The following is a 17,583-nucleotide window of genomic DNA, read 5'->3' as shown; positions in this document are numbered from 1 at the left end:
CTTTTGTTAGGCTCTGTGCACCAATGAGGCAACAAGCTAAAAGAAGTCATTCTACATTTTCAGGCTTTTGAACAACAGACAACAGAAACCAAAAAAGTACAGAGTCTACAATAGCATTAGATTTCTTGGGATTTGTGACTTGGATTGGCAGAGCTCATAATTGAGCTCATAATGGGATCACAGTCTGAACATTTCTTAGACTCACAGGACAGAATTGAATGGGTGCTGAACAGTGTGGGCTATGGCAAGAAATTTGGCAACATCGTTAGACAAGTCTAGTGGGGCCTTTCCCAACATTGGGAGCAACTTTCCAACTGTGTTCTAGATGAGATTTTCACAAAGCAGCAGCAAGGATTCTATTAACGTAGATTCCTAAATGTTTACAGGCTCATTAACTCCAAAACAGACCTGATTAATATGCAGCTTTCTGTCCTACCATCCACTGTGAGGAAACAATTTGACAATTCCAGACATGAACACCATGGTAACTTGCGTTTCCAGGCCACCACTTTATAGTCTTGACTTTTCATCTTGAGAATTTTTAATTCCCTTGTCTGTATTCTTTTGCCGCCCTGTGTTAAACCATTTATCTTTTGTCCGACTTAATCATGACTGAGCGTGTGTTTAAGTTTAAATTACATAAATTAGAAACCCTTTCTTTGTTCTTTTTTTTAATTGATTAATTTACAGGATGAATGTGTCACCAACTGGGCCAACAGTTCTGAGGAAGGGTCACCAGACCCAAAATGTTAACTCTGTTTTTTCCTTCACAGATGCTGCCAGACCTGCTGAGCTTTTCCAGCAATTTCTGTTTTGCTTCCTGTTTTTTGCAGCATTTATTGCCCATTCCTGAGGGCAGTTAAGAGTCAACCACATTGCAGTGGGTCTGGAGTCACATGTAGGCCAGACCAGGTGAGAATGACAGTTGTCTTCCCTAAATGGCATCAGTGAACCAGACTGGTTTTGCTGACAAATCAACAATAGATCCATGGCTATCACTGGACTCTTACTTCCAGATTTTCATTGAATTAAGATTTCGCCACCTGCCTTGGCAGGATTCGAACCCAAGTCCCTGCAGCAATAGCTTGGTCTCTGAATTAACAGTCCAGCAATTATACCACTAAGTCTACTTGGTGAAGTTAAGTACATTACAATAGAAATTTTTTTACTATTGCTAAAGGCACCTGATTTAAATTTCTTGTGTCGGGGTAGCAGACAGTCAGGCAAATTGGGTTTTTATGCTTCTAGACATTTTTGTCAAGACTTGTGGAACAGTGTGGCATGAATATTGGTGAACTAATCCCAGTTAACTCATGACTAATGTTCAGAGCCTCACCACTGGCATCTTTTGAACAGAGGAGAACATCAGATCAGATGTGGAGTTGTCTAAGTTGTAAATAGAGTCATAGGTTCATACAGCATAGAAACAGACCCTTCGGTCCAAATAGTCTACATCGACCAAGTTTCACAATCTAAACTAATCCCGTTCGCCTGCATTTGTCCCCTATCCCTCTAAACCTTTCTTATTCACGTAACTATCCAAGTGTCTTTTAAATGTTGTAACTGCACTTGCATCCACCACTTCCCTGGCAGATTATTGCACATAAGAATCACTCGCTGTGTGAAAAAGTTGCCCCTCAGGACCCTTTTAAATCTTTCTCTTCTCACCTTAAAAATTTACCTCCTAGTTTTGAACTCCCTAACCTCAGGGAAAAAACCTTCGCTATTCACCCAATCTGTGCCCCTCATGATTTTATAAACCTCTTTAAGGTCACCGCTCAGCCTCCTACACTCAAGTGAAAAAAGGTCCCAGCCTATCTTTATAATTCAAACACTCCAGCCCTGGCAACATCCTGGTAAATCTTTTTTTGAACCCTCTTGAAAGGATAAAAGAACAGACACCAGGTTTCTCATGTTGACACAAGATGGAATTTGAAGCAGGCAAAACTTTCCTACAGTTGGAAGAAATATCCCTCTCGAATTACAAGAGTTACCAGAAGCCAGGCTGATGGATTGGGCAAATAAATTCAAAGTGGAATTGCCTGCCAGCACTAAGAAAGCAGAGATAATTGACATACTGGCAAAGCTTGGTAAAAATACAAATGAGGCTAGATGCAGTGAGGCATTGGAGCCCATTAAAATTGAATTACAGTTTAAGCAGCTTGAAGACAAAAAAAATGAAGCAACATGAGATAAATTAAAATTGAAAAGACTAGAAAGGGGAATGGAAATGAACACAGAACTAGAAATGCAAAGACTTGAGTTTGAAGACAATGATAGCATTTCAGGATAAAAACCAAAAGAACTGCGGATGCTGTAAATCAGGAACAAAAACAAAGTTGCTGGAAAAGCTCAGCAGGTCTGGCAGCTCTGTGGAGGAGAAAACAGAGATAACGTTTCGGGTCCGGTGACCTTTCCTCAGAACCTTCCTCAGTTCTGAGGAACCGAAACGTTAACTCTGTTTTCTCCTCCACAGATGCTGTCAGACCTGCTGAGCTTTTCCAGCAACTTTGTTTTTGATAGCATTTCAGGAAACTGATAGGGAATCAAAAACAAAAACAGAAATTGCTAGAAAAGCTCAGCAGATCTAGCATCTGTGGAGAGAAATCAGAGTTAATGTTTCGGGCCCAGTGACCCTTCCTGGATAGTGACAGGGAATAAAAATCGAAAGAACTGCGGATGCTGTAAATCAGAAACAAAGACAAGTTGCTGGAAAAGTTCAGCAGGCCCAGCAGCATCTGTGAAGAGAAATCAGAGTTAATGTTTCAGGTCCAGTGACCCTTCATCAGAACAGAGATAGGGAACGTCATATTAAAAGGATTTCTCTGTTAAGTAAGGAGACCTCTGGTGCTAATGAAGGCTCTGATATAGAAAATTGTAGTTGTGATCTATTGTATAGTAAGGAAAGGTTTAACATTAAATAAAGAAACTGCAAATGCTAGAAATCTGAAGCAAAGGCTGAAATGGCTGGAGAAACTCAGCAGGTCTGGCAGTATCTGTGAACAGAAAGCAGAGTTAACATGTTGAGTCCACAATACTTCTAGTCCTGGCCAACCCAAATATGGAGGCAACAATGTGATAATGATAATGCATGTTGATCAGTTGGGATATTGGGCTGAGGAGTGGCAGATGGAGCTTAATTTGGATAAATGTGAGACATTAAATTTTGGTAAAACAAACAAGGGACAGCACTTATACAATTAATAGTAGAGCCCTGGGTAGTATTATAGAACAGAGAGACCTAAGGGTTCAGGTACATAATTCTTTGAAATTTGTATCATAGGGAGATAGAGTGGTTAAGAAGAGATTCAGCACGCTTGCCTTCATTGCTCAAACCTTTGAGTATTGCAGTTGGGATATCATGTTTATGTTGTGCAGTACGTTGGTGAGGCCTTTTCTGGATGACTGTGTTCAGTTCTGGTTGCCTTGTTACAGGAAGGATATTATTATATAGGAGAGGTGTTCAGAAAAGATTTACCAGGATGTTGCTGGAATGGCAGGTTTGAGTTATAAAAATAGGTTGGATAGGCTGGACTTTTATCACTGGAGTGTAGGAGGTTGAGGGTGACCTCATAGAAGTTTATAAGATCATGAGGGGCATAGATAAGGTGAATAGCAAGTGTCTTTTCCCTAAGGTGTGGGAGTTCAAAACTAGGGCGGATATTTTTAAGGTGAGAGGAGAAAGATTTAAAAAGGAAATGAGAGGCAACTTTTTTACACAGAGTGGTTGATGTGTGGAATGAACTGCCAGAGGAAATGGTGGATGAAGCTACACTTGCAACTTTTAAAAGATATTTGGATAAGTGCAAAAATAGGAAAGATTTGGAGGGATATGGGCCAAGTGCAGGCAGGTGGGACTGGTTTAATTTGGGAACATGATCAGCATGGACTTGTTGGAGCGAAGGGTCTATTTCTGTGCTGTATGACTCTACGACTGTATGTTTATTTGCTTTCATTTGCCTTGAAAACTGCCCTTTTAATTCCAGACAGTACATTATTGCCACATGGGTCACAAGTGGCCTTTTCTTAGATACTGGCTTATGTCCAAAAGTTAGTCAAGGGATAGTTACTAACCAGGAAGCTTCTTCACAATGCAACTTCCTTGACAGTCACTAATGCAAAAATAAGTTTGGCCCCTCATCCCAATAAAGCAGCCCTGAAGAAGGGTAATACTTGAAATATTAACTTCTCCTTTCCTCCAGATGCTGCCTGGCTTGTTGCGTTCTTCCAGCCTCCTGTTTGTCTAAAGCAGTGACTCGTCTGGATTTATTTCAGAATCCATGACCTGCTGGCTTCACATCAGGGCCTGCTTATCCTCAGTCCCCTGCCCACATCACCATTCCATGCAGACACAGGTGATGTAATATCAACCCCCTTACTTCCCCTTTCCTCACCAATCAATCAAGTCAAACAGAGATTTAGTTCAGTCTCTTGTATTCGCTCGGAGATAGTAAGAATTGCTGATGCTGGAGGCAGAGTCAATACAGTGTGAAGCTGGAGGATCACAGCAGATCAGGCAGCATCAGAGGAGCAGGAGAGTTTCAGACTAGACCCTTCATCCTCTGATGCTGCCTGACCTGCTATGTTCCTCCAGCTCTGCACTGTATTGACTCTTGTATTTGCTGTTCACAATATGCCCTCCTCTACACTGGCTGCTTTGTGGAAAATCTCTGTCCACAAACATGATCCTGACTTTCTGAAAGCCCGTCATTTTAATTCACCACCTCTCTCTCCCACTGAAAGCTTTGTCCTGGGACTGCTGCACTGTTCCAGTCAAGCTCAATTTGAAGAACAGCACCTTATCTTTCAATTAGGGACTCCCTAGCTCTGAGTTCAACAACTTCAGCCTTAAATGTTGCCCCCATATTTTGTTTGTTTCCTTTACGTTTTGGTTTTTCACTTATTTCACTTTCAGACAGCAGCAAACTCAATCTGAGCACATATTTTGCTTCTTTTCCTGCCCCAACACCACTCCCTCTGGCCCTGCAAAATTAATTCTTGGAGACTGGGATCCAAGAGAGAATTGGAGGACTGTGTAGGGGTTGGGAGAAAGCCAAGGTGGTGTGGGGTGGGGAGAACTGGATCTTACTGGGTCTTTACTGACTCTGAACCCTGTTTCAATGTCATACTGGCTCTGTGCACATATCCAACTCTCTACCAGCACACACTGTCTGCTACTTTCAAGCTAATTTTGCATCCAATTGGCTAGCTCTCCCTGGATCCCACGTGATCTAACCTTACTAACCAAACTAACATGCAGAAGCTTTGCTGAAATTTGGATTCAATAAAAATCTGGAACTAAAGGCCAGCCTAATTATGACCATGAAATTACTGTTGATTGTTGTAAAAACCCATCTGGTTCACTTGTGTCCTTTGGGAAGGATATCTGCTATCCTGACATGATCTGGCCTATATGTGACTCCAGACCCACAATAATGTGTTTGACTCTTAACTGTCCCCTTAAATGGTCCAGCAAGCTTTCAGTTGTATCAAACCCATATGAAGTCTAACCAAATACATTAAAATTTTATGTGGTGTTTTATGGAGATAGCATGAGCAATGGTTGCAATGGATACTTTATACTTCCAGGCAGTTATCTATTCCATGCCCTGGGACTAATGTTGGATTGTCATGATCTTGAATGCTCTTGTACATGGAGATGTTAATGTGTGATCCTAAGTCAGGGTCATTCCATTTGTACATGAGATACATTTTATTCTCTGAATACCACTGCATTACTGTAGAGAGCCTCAGCATGCAATGTCATTACAATCAATATTCCTCTGAACCCTAGCAGATCATGCAACTTGGCTGCTGTTGAGATTGAGTTCCAAAGTTCATGTATTTAGCATGAATGAGTAGCACATCAGTCACCTTTTGAAGACCTTCACAGACTGAGTCATGGTTCATATTGTGATGCCCTCTGTTCATATCTGAAAGTTACACGTACCATCAAACTGGAGAAGCTGACTGTCACACAATGGCAGGTGTTACCCCAAGGCCATTTGCCACATCACAGTAACCAACTGAGAGAAGAACCTCACACAAATTCTGTCTGAGGGACAGGAAGCTGCACCATGCCCTATGCACATGATCTCAAGAGAACTGTGGGGACTGGCTGTTGTTCTTAATTGTTCAGGTGGCTGGAATTGGAAATTCTACTCTCCTCAGAAATGATGCAGGAATACAGATTGGAGTTGGAAAACTCCCAGTGTATTTGTTAGTTTGGTTACATGATAAAGCCAGCCTAGTTCAGGAGAATGAGCACCTAATGGGATAGAACATACATTAACACTGAGTGCCACTTAGATAACTATTAAGGATTTCTTGTGCATTTTCTTAATCTACTTTTCAACTATATGCACATAGACCTCTTCTGTGATTGACTTAACTGAGTCCCAGAGCAATACTGTATTTGAGAGATTGAGTCGACTGGGACTATAATCATTGGCATTTAGAAGAATGAGGGGGATCTTATAGAAACATATAAAATTATGAAGGGCATCGATAAGATAGAAGCATGGAGGTTGTTTTCACTAATGGGTGAAACTAGAACTAGGGGACATAGCCTCAAAATAATAGGGAAGCAGATGTAGGACGGAGTTGAGGAGGAACTTCTTCACCCAACGGGTTGTGAATCTGTGCAATTCCCTGCCCAGTGAAGCAGTTGAGGCTACCTCATTGAATGTTTTTAAGGCAAAGATAGATAGATTTTTGAACGGTAGAAAGATTAAGGGTTATGGTGAGCAGGTGGAGCTGAGACCACAAAAACATCAGCCCTGATCTTACTAAATGGTGGAGCAGGCCTGGTGGGCCAAAAAACCTACTCCTGCTCCTATTTCTGATTTAACTGCAAACTGCAAACTGAACATCACACTCAGCAGATTGCAGAAGCTGGTAGTTAGCAACACAGCTGATGGCATAAACCATGTGTTAATCTTATTGCTCTCATTAAACTTAACTGCACAATTTAATCTCCCCGATAAAAGCACAATACCATGGATACTGAAAATCTGACACATGTGCAGAGAGTGCTGGAGAAACTCAGCATGTCTGGCAGCTTCTGTGGACACAGAACCAGATTTAACATTCAAATCAAACATAACTCTTCTTCAGAACCTTTTTAGCACATTCTCAAGTGAAGTATTAAGATGCAAATTCTATTAAATAAAATTTTGTTACGTTCACTAATATTTCTGATAAATAAAACTAACAGTGGTAAATTTCTCCTAAAGGTGCAAGGGATTAATAAAACCTTATTGATACAACAAGAAGTTATTTTGCCCAAACTGACCATTATTGTTTTCTGAGCTAAGTGTTTGTTTTAAATCTGAGATAGATTTTTTTTGTTAGGTAAAGGTATTAATGAATATGTGCTTAAGGCAAGGTTGTAGAGTTAGGCCACAGATCAGCAGGCTGCAAGGGCTGAATGGCCTATTCCTATTGCCATGAAAGTTTTTTCCGTCTGTTTACTCCCGATCACACGGACTTATCAGGCTGCCTTTGAAATGAGTAACGCCAAAACAAAACAATGAACATTGCTCTGCCAGACACAAACTCTGTCTTTTTTAAACACATCTTATAATAGCTACATTTTATTTGGCATTATACAAAAGGTTTATGATATAAACATTATGCACCTATACACTGCTGAATACAAAATAAAAACTTTCTTTATAAGTTATAACCTCAAAAGTCTACATTTGCAAGTTAAGTCATTAAAACGTTTGCAAACTTTCAATTAAAATCTAATCAAACTATAGGTATAAGTCATTCATAATAATCTTGTAATAAAATATTCACACAACTTGTCATTTGTACAAAAAGCAAACTGTATACAGATTACTGAAGCTGCGCAGACACAGCATCTCGGGCGTAGAAACAACTTTGTATTTTCCTCTCTTCCTTCGCGAATATCGAAAGTGTCCGTTCGCAAAGTGAGCTGGAGGAGACGGGTGTTTACGAGACGGTTATTTCCTCCTCTTTGTCCTCCTCCTCTTCCTCTGAGAAGTACGTATGGGGGTCAGTGCGCTGGTGTGATAAGAGGCGAAGGTGTGTGTCTATGTTATCCTTGTACCCTGGCGAGTGGCATATGGAAGATTTAGGACTGTCTCTGTAGCTCGTCTCCTCTTCGTCCCCGGACAGGTGCCCGCAAGGTGACTTCTTACCCACGTCGCTGAGGTCAGGGTGAGGGTTTAACTTTGTGGGCAAAGTTTGCTCTCGGCAGCCCCCAGCAGACAACAGCTCCCTTTCTTTTGAATTTCTCCACTTCATTCGTCTATTCTGGAACCAAATCTTCACCTGTTCAGGAAAATCGAAACAGAAAACAACCATGATAATAAATTTAGATGAATATTCTCCTCGGAGGGAAACGGGTGGACGAAATGTCGATTGGAAAGTTACCTGGGAGTCTTTCAGTCCCAATTTCGCTGCCAGTTTGCGCCTGTCGGGTTTGCTGATATACTTCTGTTTCTGGAACATCTTTTCCAAAGCTTTCCGTTGTACATCTGAGAAAACAGCCCGACGTAGCATCCCTCTCCTGGGCTTGCCCCGGGTGGCCAGGGACCAAGAGAAGGTCCCAGGGATAGGCACCACTGAGGAAGAGACTGTGAAGAAACATTGCCATCAATACTTTGGGAAAGAAGGGTTGAAAAACATCAGGCAACCTGGGGAGACCTCTCAGGAACATGGGAATAGGAGGAAGCCATTCAGCTATTCGACTCTGTTACATCATTTAACGAGATATGGTCTAACCCCATATACCCGCCTTTAGCCCATATCCCTGTTCTGAACAAAGGTCACCGAACTCAAACGTTAACTCTGCTTTTAAACTGCCAAATGTGCTTTTAACTCCTGCAATACATGTTTTTGTCTCTTCACACCTTTGTTTAGCAAAAATATCTCAGGTTTAAAATTAACAACCTAACATCAATTGCCATTTACGGACTAGAGTTCCAAACATCTCCCATCCCTTGTGTGTAGCAGCGCTTCCTATTGACTCTCTTGGATGGTCTGGGTCAAAATCCTGGAATTCCTTCCCTAAGGGCATTGTGGGTCAACCTACAGCTCATGGACTGCAGCGGTTCAAGAAGGCAGCTCACCTCCACCTTCTCAAGGGCAATTAGGGACAGGCAATAAATGCTGGCCCAGCCACTGACGCCCACGAATGAATAAAAATAGTTCTCAGACTGTACCCCCAATTCCAGAATTCCCAACTAGTGGAAATAGTTTATCTTTATCTACCCTGTCTTTTCCTGTTAATATCTTGAAAACTTTGATTAGAACACCCTTTAAATTCTAGAGATAACGGGGTGAAATACTAGATGCCAATATGAGCTATAATTACACTAAAAATTAGCTTTGTACAGTAAGTGAAAGTAGAGTAGAGAAAGCGGTTTTGCTCATTAAGCAGATTAGTCCCACTTTAACAAAAACAGAATTTTCTGGAGAAACTCAGCAGGTCTAGCTGCATCTGTGGAGACAGAAACAGAGTGAACATTCCAAGTCCGGTGACCCTTAACGTTAGCCCTGTTTTCTCTCTACGGACGCTACCATACCTGCTGAGTTTCTCCAGAAAATTCTGTTTTTATTAAAGTGGGACTAATCAGTTTCTTCAGCAATTTCCGTTTTGGTTTGTTTCAGATTTCAATTCCTTGTTTTATTTAAAATTCAACTTTATTCTGGCTCTGCATAATTCCAAACTCATTCACATCACTACGAATCTCAAACTCAGCTTTGAAGTGTTTGTTGGGAAAGTATTGGCTCGCGTTTTGTGTGAATCGGGCTCGTCATGAACACTTTCGCTGGTTTCAAATGGTTTTGGTTAGTGATTTTGAAAATAAAAGAGAGTGTTTCTTTTCCTGACCGACAACAGCAGCCAGGAATTCTAATGAAGCGTGAATGGCAATTGTCCAATAATGAACTGCCATGGCAGAAAAAGACTGAGGACTGACCGCTAAAACCATAGCTTAATAGCACAATAAAAAAAAACAATTCACACTTTCACAGAAGTGCATCATCGCTCGGAAAACTGATGACTGCAGGCTTTTTATTCCTCCCTCTTAAAAAATGTTCATTAAATGGGGATTGAAAATTCTTGTTGAAACAATTCTCCAAGTTGTTTTTTTGTCGTTGTTGAAACGTTTGTGAAGAAAAGGCGTCAAAAGTCTGGAAGAGCCTCGGCTATGTCCCTGTTTGAGATGTCAGTCTCTTGTGGAACCTGTCACCGACTGGCGACGCCAATTTCATATATTTTTGCTATTTTTTTGTTGAAAATGGAATGACCATATCAGATGCTGAACATTTGATTTTTGTTTTAAGCTTTTATTGTCACGTGTACTCAAGTACAGGAGTACAGTGAAAAGTGGAAATTTCCTCAGGGAATTCCAATTTAAGGAATAACATAAACATAGCACAAGTGCAAGAGTTGCAACTTTAAGTCCAGGATCCAAATAAAATGTAACATGACTTAGATCGTGTGAGAAACCAGTCTCAATCTGTCAATATGCTCGCTGTACATTAAATAGCCAATCTCAAATGCCAATTAATGTTTGATGTTGTCAGTTAGTCTAAATATGAACTAGTTCAGCAGAAACATTCCCTCTGCATTTGGATTCTGTTCAGTCCTCTGTGCCAATGAATTGAATCATTTGCTAGTTCACAGGAATCTCTTATGGTAATGACAACCTGGCACTGTCCATTTTTATTTTGAAAAGGACCTTTTGCAGAGCGCTGGGGTTTTTGGAGAGTTTGGAGGTTGTGTGTTTGTGTTGAGGGTGGAGGTGGGGGGAAGGGGTGTCACCTCTGGTGCTAAGACTGCGTGTGGTTGCTCCAAATGAAGCGGAGATTGGTCATGGGTCTCAGAGCGTTGTTAGGAATCATTTGTGAGCTGTAGCGCTCTGTGGGAAAACTGCCGCCGTGAAGAGAAGCCAACAGGCGCTTCTGAGAACGGACCCGCCTCGAACTTAGTGCATGACAATTCCTGCTAATTTGTAGATCATGGATTGAGTGCAGAGTGTCAACCGTCACTGCGTGTGCTAAATAGAGCGTCAAATAACCGAGACTGATTTCTAACCGTTGTACTTTTAACAACCTCTGAACTGCACTCCTACCCCCCAGGGACGGCCTGCGAAATATCGATTAGGGATGCGTGAAAGGACGGGGCAGGGCTGGGGAGGTGCAGGATGCTAGAAACCTACCTGGCAAGTATGAGGAACGGAGAAAGGGCTGGAAAGTGCCTTCAAAGTAAGGGAAGGACAATGTCTTCGGCCTCGAAAGTCCCTGCATCAGCGGATGGGGCGTTTCTGTAAGAGAATACACAGGGTGGAGAGTCAGATTGCGAGAAAAAAGAACATGTTCCTATTCGAGCTGCTCAGATGTGTTCTTAGACATCCTGCAGTAGGTGGGATTTAAACAGGCCTGCTTGTTTTTACATTCAAGAGGCAACATTACACAACTAGGCATCGGGGAGAACAACCCACGACCTTATAACACAGTTAAGATTAAAGAGGTATCTGATGACCAGCACGGACGCAATGGGCCAAAAGGCTTACTCCGTTGTGAAAAACTCTATATTTTTAATCAACACTTTGTGACAGGTGAGCAGGGCCTTCTAGTCCTGAGTTAGAAATACTACCACCAAGCCACAAGACCCTTAAAATCACGGATGAAATTCATTAGGGAATTTGGTCCCATATTTAAGCACACTTTGACCATCTTCGACCGTATATGGAAAACTTGCGCCGTCATTTAGATCACTCTGCATTCAGTTTAGATAATCTTAAATGCACTGAAGTAACAATGTGCTGTAATTATTAATTCGTCTGCTATTTTATTGTGACAACTGTCTACTGCATTCAGATATCCTCAGGTATTGCGATCACAAGAAACAATATTACAATACTGACAGGGTTTGGTGAAGAGGCAGTTCTGAACGAGGAGCTTAGGAATAAGGTGCATAAAATAATTAATTCACTTTACCTTATTCACAAATTCGGACATGCATTTCGGGAACATTACTCATGTTTTTAAAAAGTACATGACCACAACAGCTAAAAAGAAACTAGCACAGAAATTCATCTTTAATTAAAACTGTAATTAGAATAATCAATTACTTTGCGATGGTTTTGCTTTGAATTTACTCCTAAAATATTCCAGAAACAATACTTGCTATCAATCAGGAGTGGGAAAATTTGGAGTTTAAATTTCAGCTACAAGTACGTTAGTTGTATTTAGCGGATGAAGGACTGACAGTGAAAGAAGGGACCACTCACCGGTTCTTGGGGTTGAGGAAAGGATAGCGTGAACACCGAACTTGAGGTGACTAGAATCGTTTCTGGGAGAGACAGCGGGATGCGGGGAGCAGCTTCCAGCAGGTACCGAGCTGCCCATGCTGACCTGTTCCGCTGACACCGGGCTGGCGTTCCCCGGGAGGCTGTGGGAAACAGAGCGGGGCAGGTAGCCGGTTGGCCGACTGATCCTCAGCAGGTCTTCCACCAGGAAACTGGCCCCGACTGCATGCGAGGAGAAGGCGGACTGTAGAGTCTGGGGCAGAGTCAGGGTTGGGGTCGGCCGCAGCAGACCCGGATACATAGCTGAAGGGGCAATGACACTGGGGAACATCATTTCTGAAGCAGTACAGGAGAGAGAAAGAGAGAGAGAGGAAGAGAGGATGGGGGGAATGAAGAGGGAGGGGGTAAGTGAGAGATGAAAAACTTCCAATCAGTCCTGTTCGTCAAAGAGCTTTTTTCAAAAAAAAACGTTGCTATTACTAGGGTCCAACTAGAACTGTCCACTGTTCTATCATCTCCTCCTTGTGCCTGGGCTGTTATATAGTGGACAGACGGGTTAAATCCGTTCAGATGTGCAGCACAGACACAGCACTCAACAGAGGTCCCCATATGAGCTTTTCTTACCCCGCGTTCCTAGCTCACCCATTGGCTCCTTCGGCCAATTTAGGATTGGATTAGACTTCATAAGCAAGCAATCACAATGAACCTTCAACAAAGAAAGTGGTGGCCATTAATTCTGAATACTGACCGCTTCTTTTGAATAGCCCGCTGAAGGATTTGAGTGGGTTTTGTTTGGGTGCGATGCACACAGGCTAATTAAAAGACAATTCTCCAAGTTCCCAATGACATTTTCCTCGTTTGAAAAGAATTATGAAAAGAAAGCACTAAATTTATTTGCTCGCCCCGCTGTGCCTACAAAACTGGCCAATAAATATTCACATCTCCCTCACACCATAATCTCCTTGTGAAAATTGCTTAGGTCTGGCCAGAGAGAGACGTTTCAACTGCGGACTGTTCTTAAATCATAAAGCAAGTTACTTCTGAGTGTATATATACGAAATTTAGGGGGGAAAGATCACTAACTAAACCAAAATGCAATTAAATAAAGCTGGGATGGTCTAACCTTGAACAATCCAACTGTTAAAATTATATCAGAAATGCATCTTGTTTGTCATGCTGCACTTTACAAGTAAGTGAATCAGTTAATTTAGAGTAATACAGATGATCTCAAAAGCAACATTTAGGACGCACTCGGACGTGGGAGAAGATACTATTTGAAATTGTGACAATTTCTTTGCCAGACTTTTCAACTCAAACGCTGAAACTTTAACGCGAACGCCTTGCCACACAAAACACAGATTTTTGATACAATGCACTCTATTAAAAAAGTGTTAACTTGCAACATATGGTGGAGGGGGGGACAATGCTTAGTGTGTCTTCTGTGTTTAAAGACATTTGAATAAACAGTTAATACGTTTTAGAACGGCGCGCAGTCTTTCTCAAGAACAAAACCCTATAATCCATGATTCCAAAATCGATCAAATTGCTCCCCAGCTCTCTAACAGATGTGCAGAATATTATATTCGAGGAAAGAAGTCCCTTAATCTTCTAATATGCAATGAAAGTGGGCAACTGACACATTATCCCATTAACCGCGTTAACTGCATCAACCATCAGCTGTTTTCTCCCCTTATTTACTTAACACAATGCTTCCAAAAAATCGTATTAGCCGACTTTCAGCAGCTTTATTTCTGCAGAAAATACGTTCCTTTTCCCCTCCTGTCTCGCTGCCCAGTATCCTGCCTCAGCTGTAGGTGATCCGCAAGTTTCTTCCCTGACCTGACTGCAGACAAAAAACAAGGACTTGCGAGGTTTAACCCCTCGCACCCGGAGAAATAAAAACTGCGGCTGAACTTCAGCCGTGGAACCCCGAGGAGCTACTAATTTATTTTGAAACGCGAAAGTAATTTATAAGCTCCCTGCAACCACGTTACCGACCGACAATTCCGTTATGAGTTGGATAGTGTTTAAACCGAAGGCGAGCGTTTATACACTTATAGCATTGCTGTCACGCCCTGCAAACCATGTACCGGGCAAAAGCCTCACTGCAACTCAAGGTCGGGTTGATTACGAATGAAACACTGTGGCTGTGATCTGAAAATTATACGAGGTGGAGAAACCATTTTCAACACTCTAAGTTGATTGTGGATTTTCTACTATACGAAATTAGGTCCTCCAATTGGGTATTGTGACCGGAGAATTTAGGTCCGTTTTGCTAAACAAGGAAGTGGGGGTGACGGGGTGCGGTTTAAGAAAAACTGACGTTCACTCGTTAAATAGCACGGGCGTTAATTATCTGGGATAGTTCATGCGTACGAATCATCTTATGTTATAACCCTGACTCCGTTACTTCAATAGACACTTCTCAAAACAGTGTCAGGAAATCGCTGAAGAACCTTGAGGGTCTGTATTGGTTAAATTAATCGCAGTGCCCTTTACTGAAAGATTGAGGGCTCGAGTGGTGCAGTGGTAGTGTCCCTATCTTTGAGCCAGGAGGCCGGCGTTCGAGTCCCATCATCTCCAGAGAGATGTTGTTTCCGTCTGTATGACTCTATAAAATATCGATAATGAAGGATCTTGCTCACTCCCCATGCTGCATTCCCTTCTGAGTCCTGCCAGGTATAAGCTGCATTAGCGAATAAGCATTAAAGAGGCTACTGAAATATGGCGTTCACTCTGGAAATGACTTTATACTGAGTTAAACACATCTCGAGTTTGTAATCGAGTTTTAAAAGCTCTGCTATTTTTACTCAGTGCGAAGTGTGATCAGAAATTCTGAGGCTTCCTACAGAGTGGAGAAATCATTTTTCAACACTTTAAAATATATATGCGAATGTAGGAGAGGGAAAGAGTGAGAATAGGGTTAATTTTTCCCAAATCCACCAACATTGTTTAAGAACGATAAACATTTGAACCGGCCACTTTACTGTCAGCGATTCCATGACAACTTTCTGATAAAACTGGGTCGAACTGAAAAAAGTTTCTGGCGAGCTCATTCTAAAATGTTTCCGTAAGCAAACGATCTCGGATCTGGGCGATAATATTCCAGACAGTTAAAATATGATTGAGTCCAAATAATTTTAAAATCCTGAAACGCGAACGGTAGACCAGGAGAGGACAGTAATAAGAGACTACGACGGGGTTTTACTGAAGCAGTGGTAGTGACACTACTTCTGAGTCAGGAGGACCAGGTTACAGTTCCAGTTGGTTCAGAGTTGACTGGTAACCCCTCTCAATAGGTTGATTGGATCTTGTTTTTTTTAAGAAAAAGGACATAAAAGTGGCCCTTTTGATGCAGCAGTAATGTCCCTAACTCTGAGCCAGGAGGCCAGGGTTTGAATCTCACCTGCATCAGAAGTGTGATCTCTGAATAGGTTGTTTAACAAAAAAAGCAATATAATCGAATCTTATATAATATTATCAGATACTCAACTGGAGACCAAAAAAAAAAGTCCCCTTGATTAACTGGAAAGGCAATGTCCGTTTAAGATTAGCACCTTTACATCTGTTGGCTGGTAATTTTGTTTTGGCTGATGATGAGGTGTCTTGGCTTGGATCTACTCCGCATGATATCTATAAATTGGGCCGTTGTGCCGGTGTATGGGACAACTGCTGGCACTCTTTCATGCCAGTAAATCAGGATAACGACATAGACAGGGAGGTGGGTCAAACCCATGCTGGGGCACACGTGTATGTGGCCGTTTTCAGTAAGACCTGTGCCGCACTCTTGACACAGCTTGCAAAAAGCAACAAGGACAAAAGAGAGAGAGAAAAAATCTGAATCCGCTGAGAGAGGGAGAGAGAAAAGGGAACCTAAGCAAGCATTCATAGCAAAATAAAAGCAATAAGCAGCAATGAAATTTGACTGAGAGATTTATTTTCGACAGATTTTTGAAAGTTTCCTTTAGAAGTCACTGGTTCCTGGTAAGAGCTGTGACGAATGTTGTTTGACCTATGTTCGTCTTTTTGTACTCTCTGCCATTCATGTTGACGCGAGTTATCTCCATTTTTTTTTAAAAAGAAAAAGTCACTCGGTTTCTTTGTTAGTCTGAGCAGGGATCTTTTTTTTAAATAAGAGGAGTTTACGGAAGAGACGTTTTTCTTCCTTCAGCGTGTGATTCAGAATTCCAGTCCAAAAGCGTTAATCTCCATGAAATTATCCAGCAGGAGTATGGTGGAAGCTATAAACTGGTACCGGCTACTTACACACACACACACATAGAGTAAACGTTCTTTGAAGACACATCATTCACCGAATGCACTTAAATGTCATCATTTTAATAATATATCACTCCTGAAAGGAGGCGTGTCCCAGCTGTGAGATGAAAAGTATATTAGAACGGGAGTCTCCCTGAGTTTAGCATTAGTGTGCAGCTTTGGAATCCGCATTATAGGAAGGGGTGTTTGCACAGGAAAGGGAGAAGAGCAGATTTACCAGGATGTTGCCTGGACTGGAGAGTTTCAGTTGTGAAGAGAGATTGAACAGTCTGGTCTGAAAATAAACAAATGCTGGTGATCACAGTGGGACAGGCAGCATCAACGGAGAGAGAGCAAGCTAACGGTTCTAGTCTAGATGACTCATTCCAGATTCCAGCCTCTGCAGTAATTTGCTCCTATTTGGACAGACTTGGGGCTGTTTTTCTTAGAACAGAGGAGATCGAGAGGGGACATGATTGAGATATATAAAATTATGAGGGGCATAGATAGGGGAGACAGGAAGGATTTTTCCCCTTGATGGAAAGGGACATAGATTTAAAGAAAGGGGCAGGAGGTTTAGAAGAGCTGTAAGGATAAACTTTTTCACCCAGAGAGTGGCGGGAATCTGGCACTCACTGGCAGTCAGGGCGGTAGAGGTAGAAACCCTCGTAACATTGAAGAAATATTCCTTGTATATGCACCTGTAATGCCAGGATATGCAACACTATAGGCCAAGTGTTGGAAAATGGGATTGGAAAAAAAATGTGGTTGTTTTTGACCAGTGCAGACTTCATCGCCAAAGATCCTTTCTTTTCTGTTCTGTAGACCTCTCTGGCTCTTAAGAGGGATGTGTTCCCTTCTGGTAAGGACGCTCAAGACTGTTATCTCTTAGCAGGAACTTCGACTCACGCGAACTTTATTGGATACCAGGACCAAACAAGATCATTCCACAACTGATGTCGACCCAAATTGTCACAGTGTTTACAAAACGCTGTTCACTATTCAGAATTGAATTGGGTTTAACTTAATTGAATTG

General features: G+C 41.8%; 1 protein-coding gene across 1 annotated transcript; it reads right to left on the bottom strand.

Moving 5' to 3' along the window:
- Window positions 1–7,693: 7,693 nt before the first annotated feature.
- On the bottom strand, window positions 7,694–12,624 carry LOC109930039 (homeobox protein DBX1). Its single transcript, XM_020529581.2, has 4 exons — window positions 12,273–12,624; window positions 11,199–11,303; window positions 8,404–8,606; window positions 7,694–8,301 (listed from the first exon to the last, which is right to left on the bottom strand). Exons 1-4 carry the CDS (start codon window positions 12,622–12,624, stop codon window positions 7,960–7,962), a joined length of 1,002 nt encoding a protein of 333 aa, XP_020385170.1. The 3' UTR covers window positions 7,694–7,959.
- Between the last annotated feature and the right edge of the window lie 4,959 nt (window positions 12,625–17,583).

This window comes from Rhincodon typus, chromosome 17 (genome assembly GCF_021869965.1).
Source record: "Rhincodon typus isolate 14 chromosome 17, sRhiTyp1.1, whole genome shotgun sequence".
Classification (NCBI taxonomy): Eukaryota; Metazoa; Chordata; class Chondrichthyes; order Orectolobiformes; family Rhincodontidae; genus Rhincodon; species Rhincodon typus.
The sequence above is the reverse complement of the archived record's forward strand: the minus strand, read 5'-3'. Positions and strand labels throughout refer to the sequence as shown.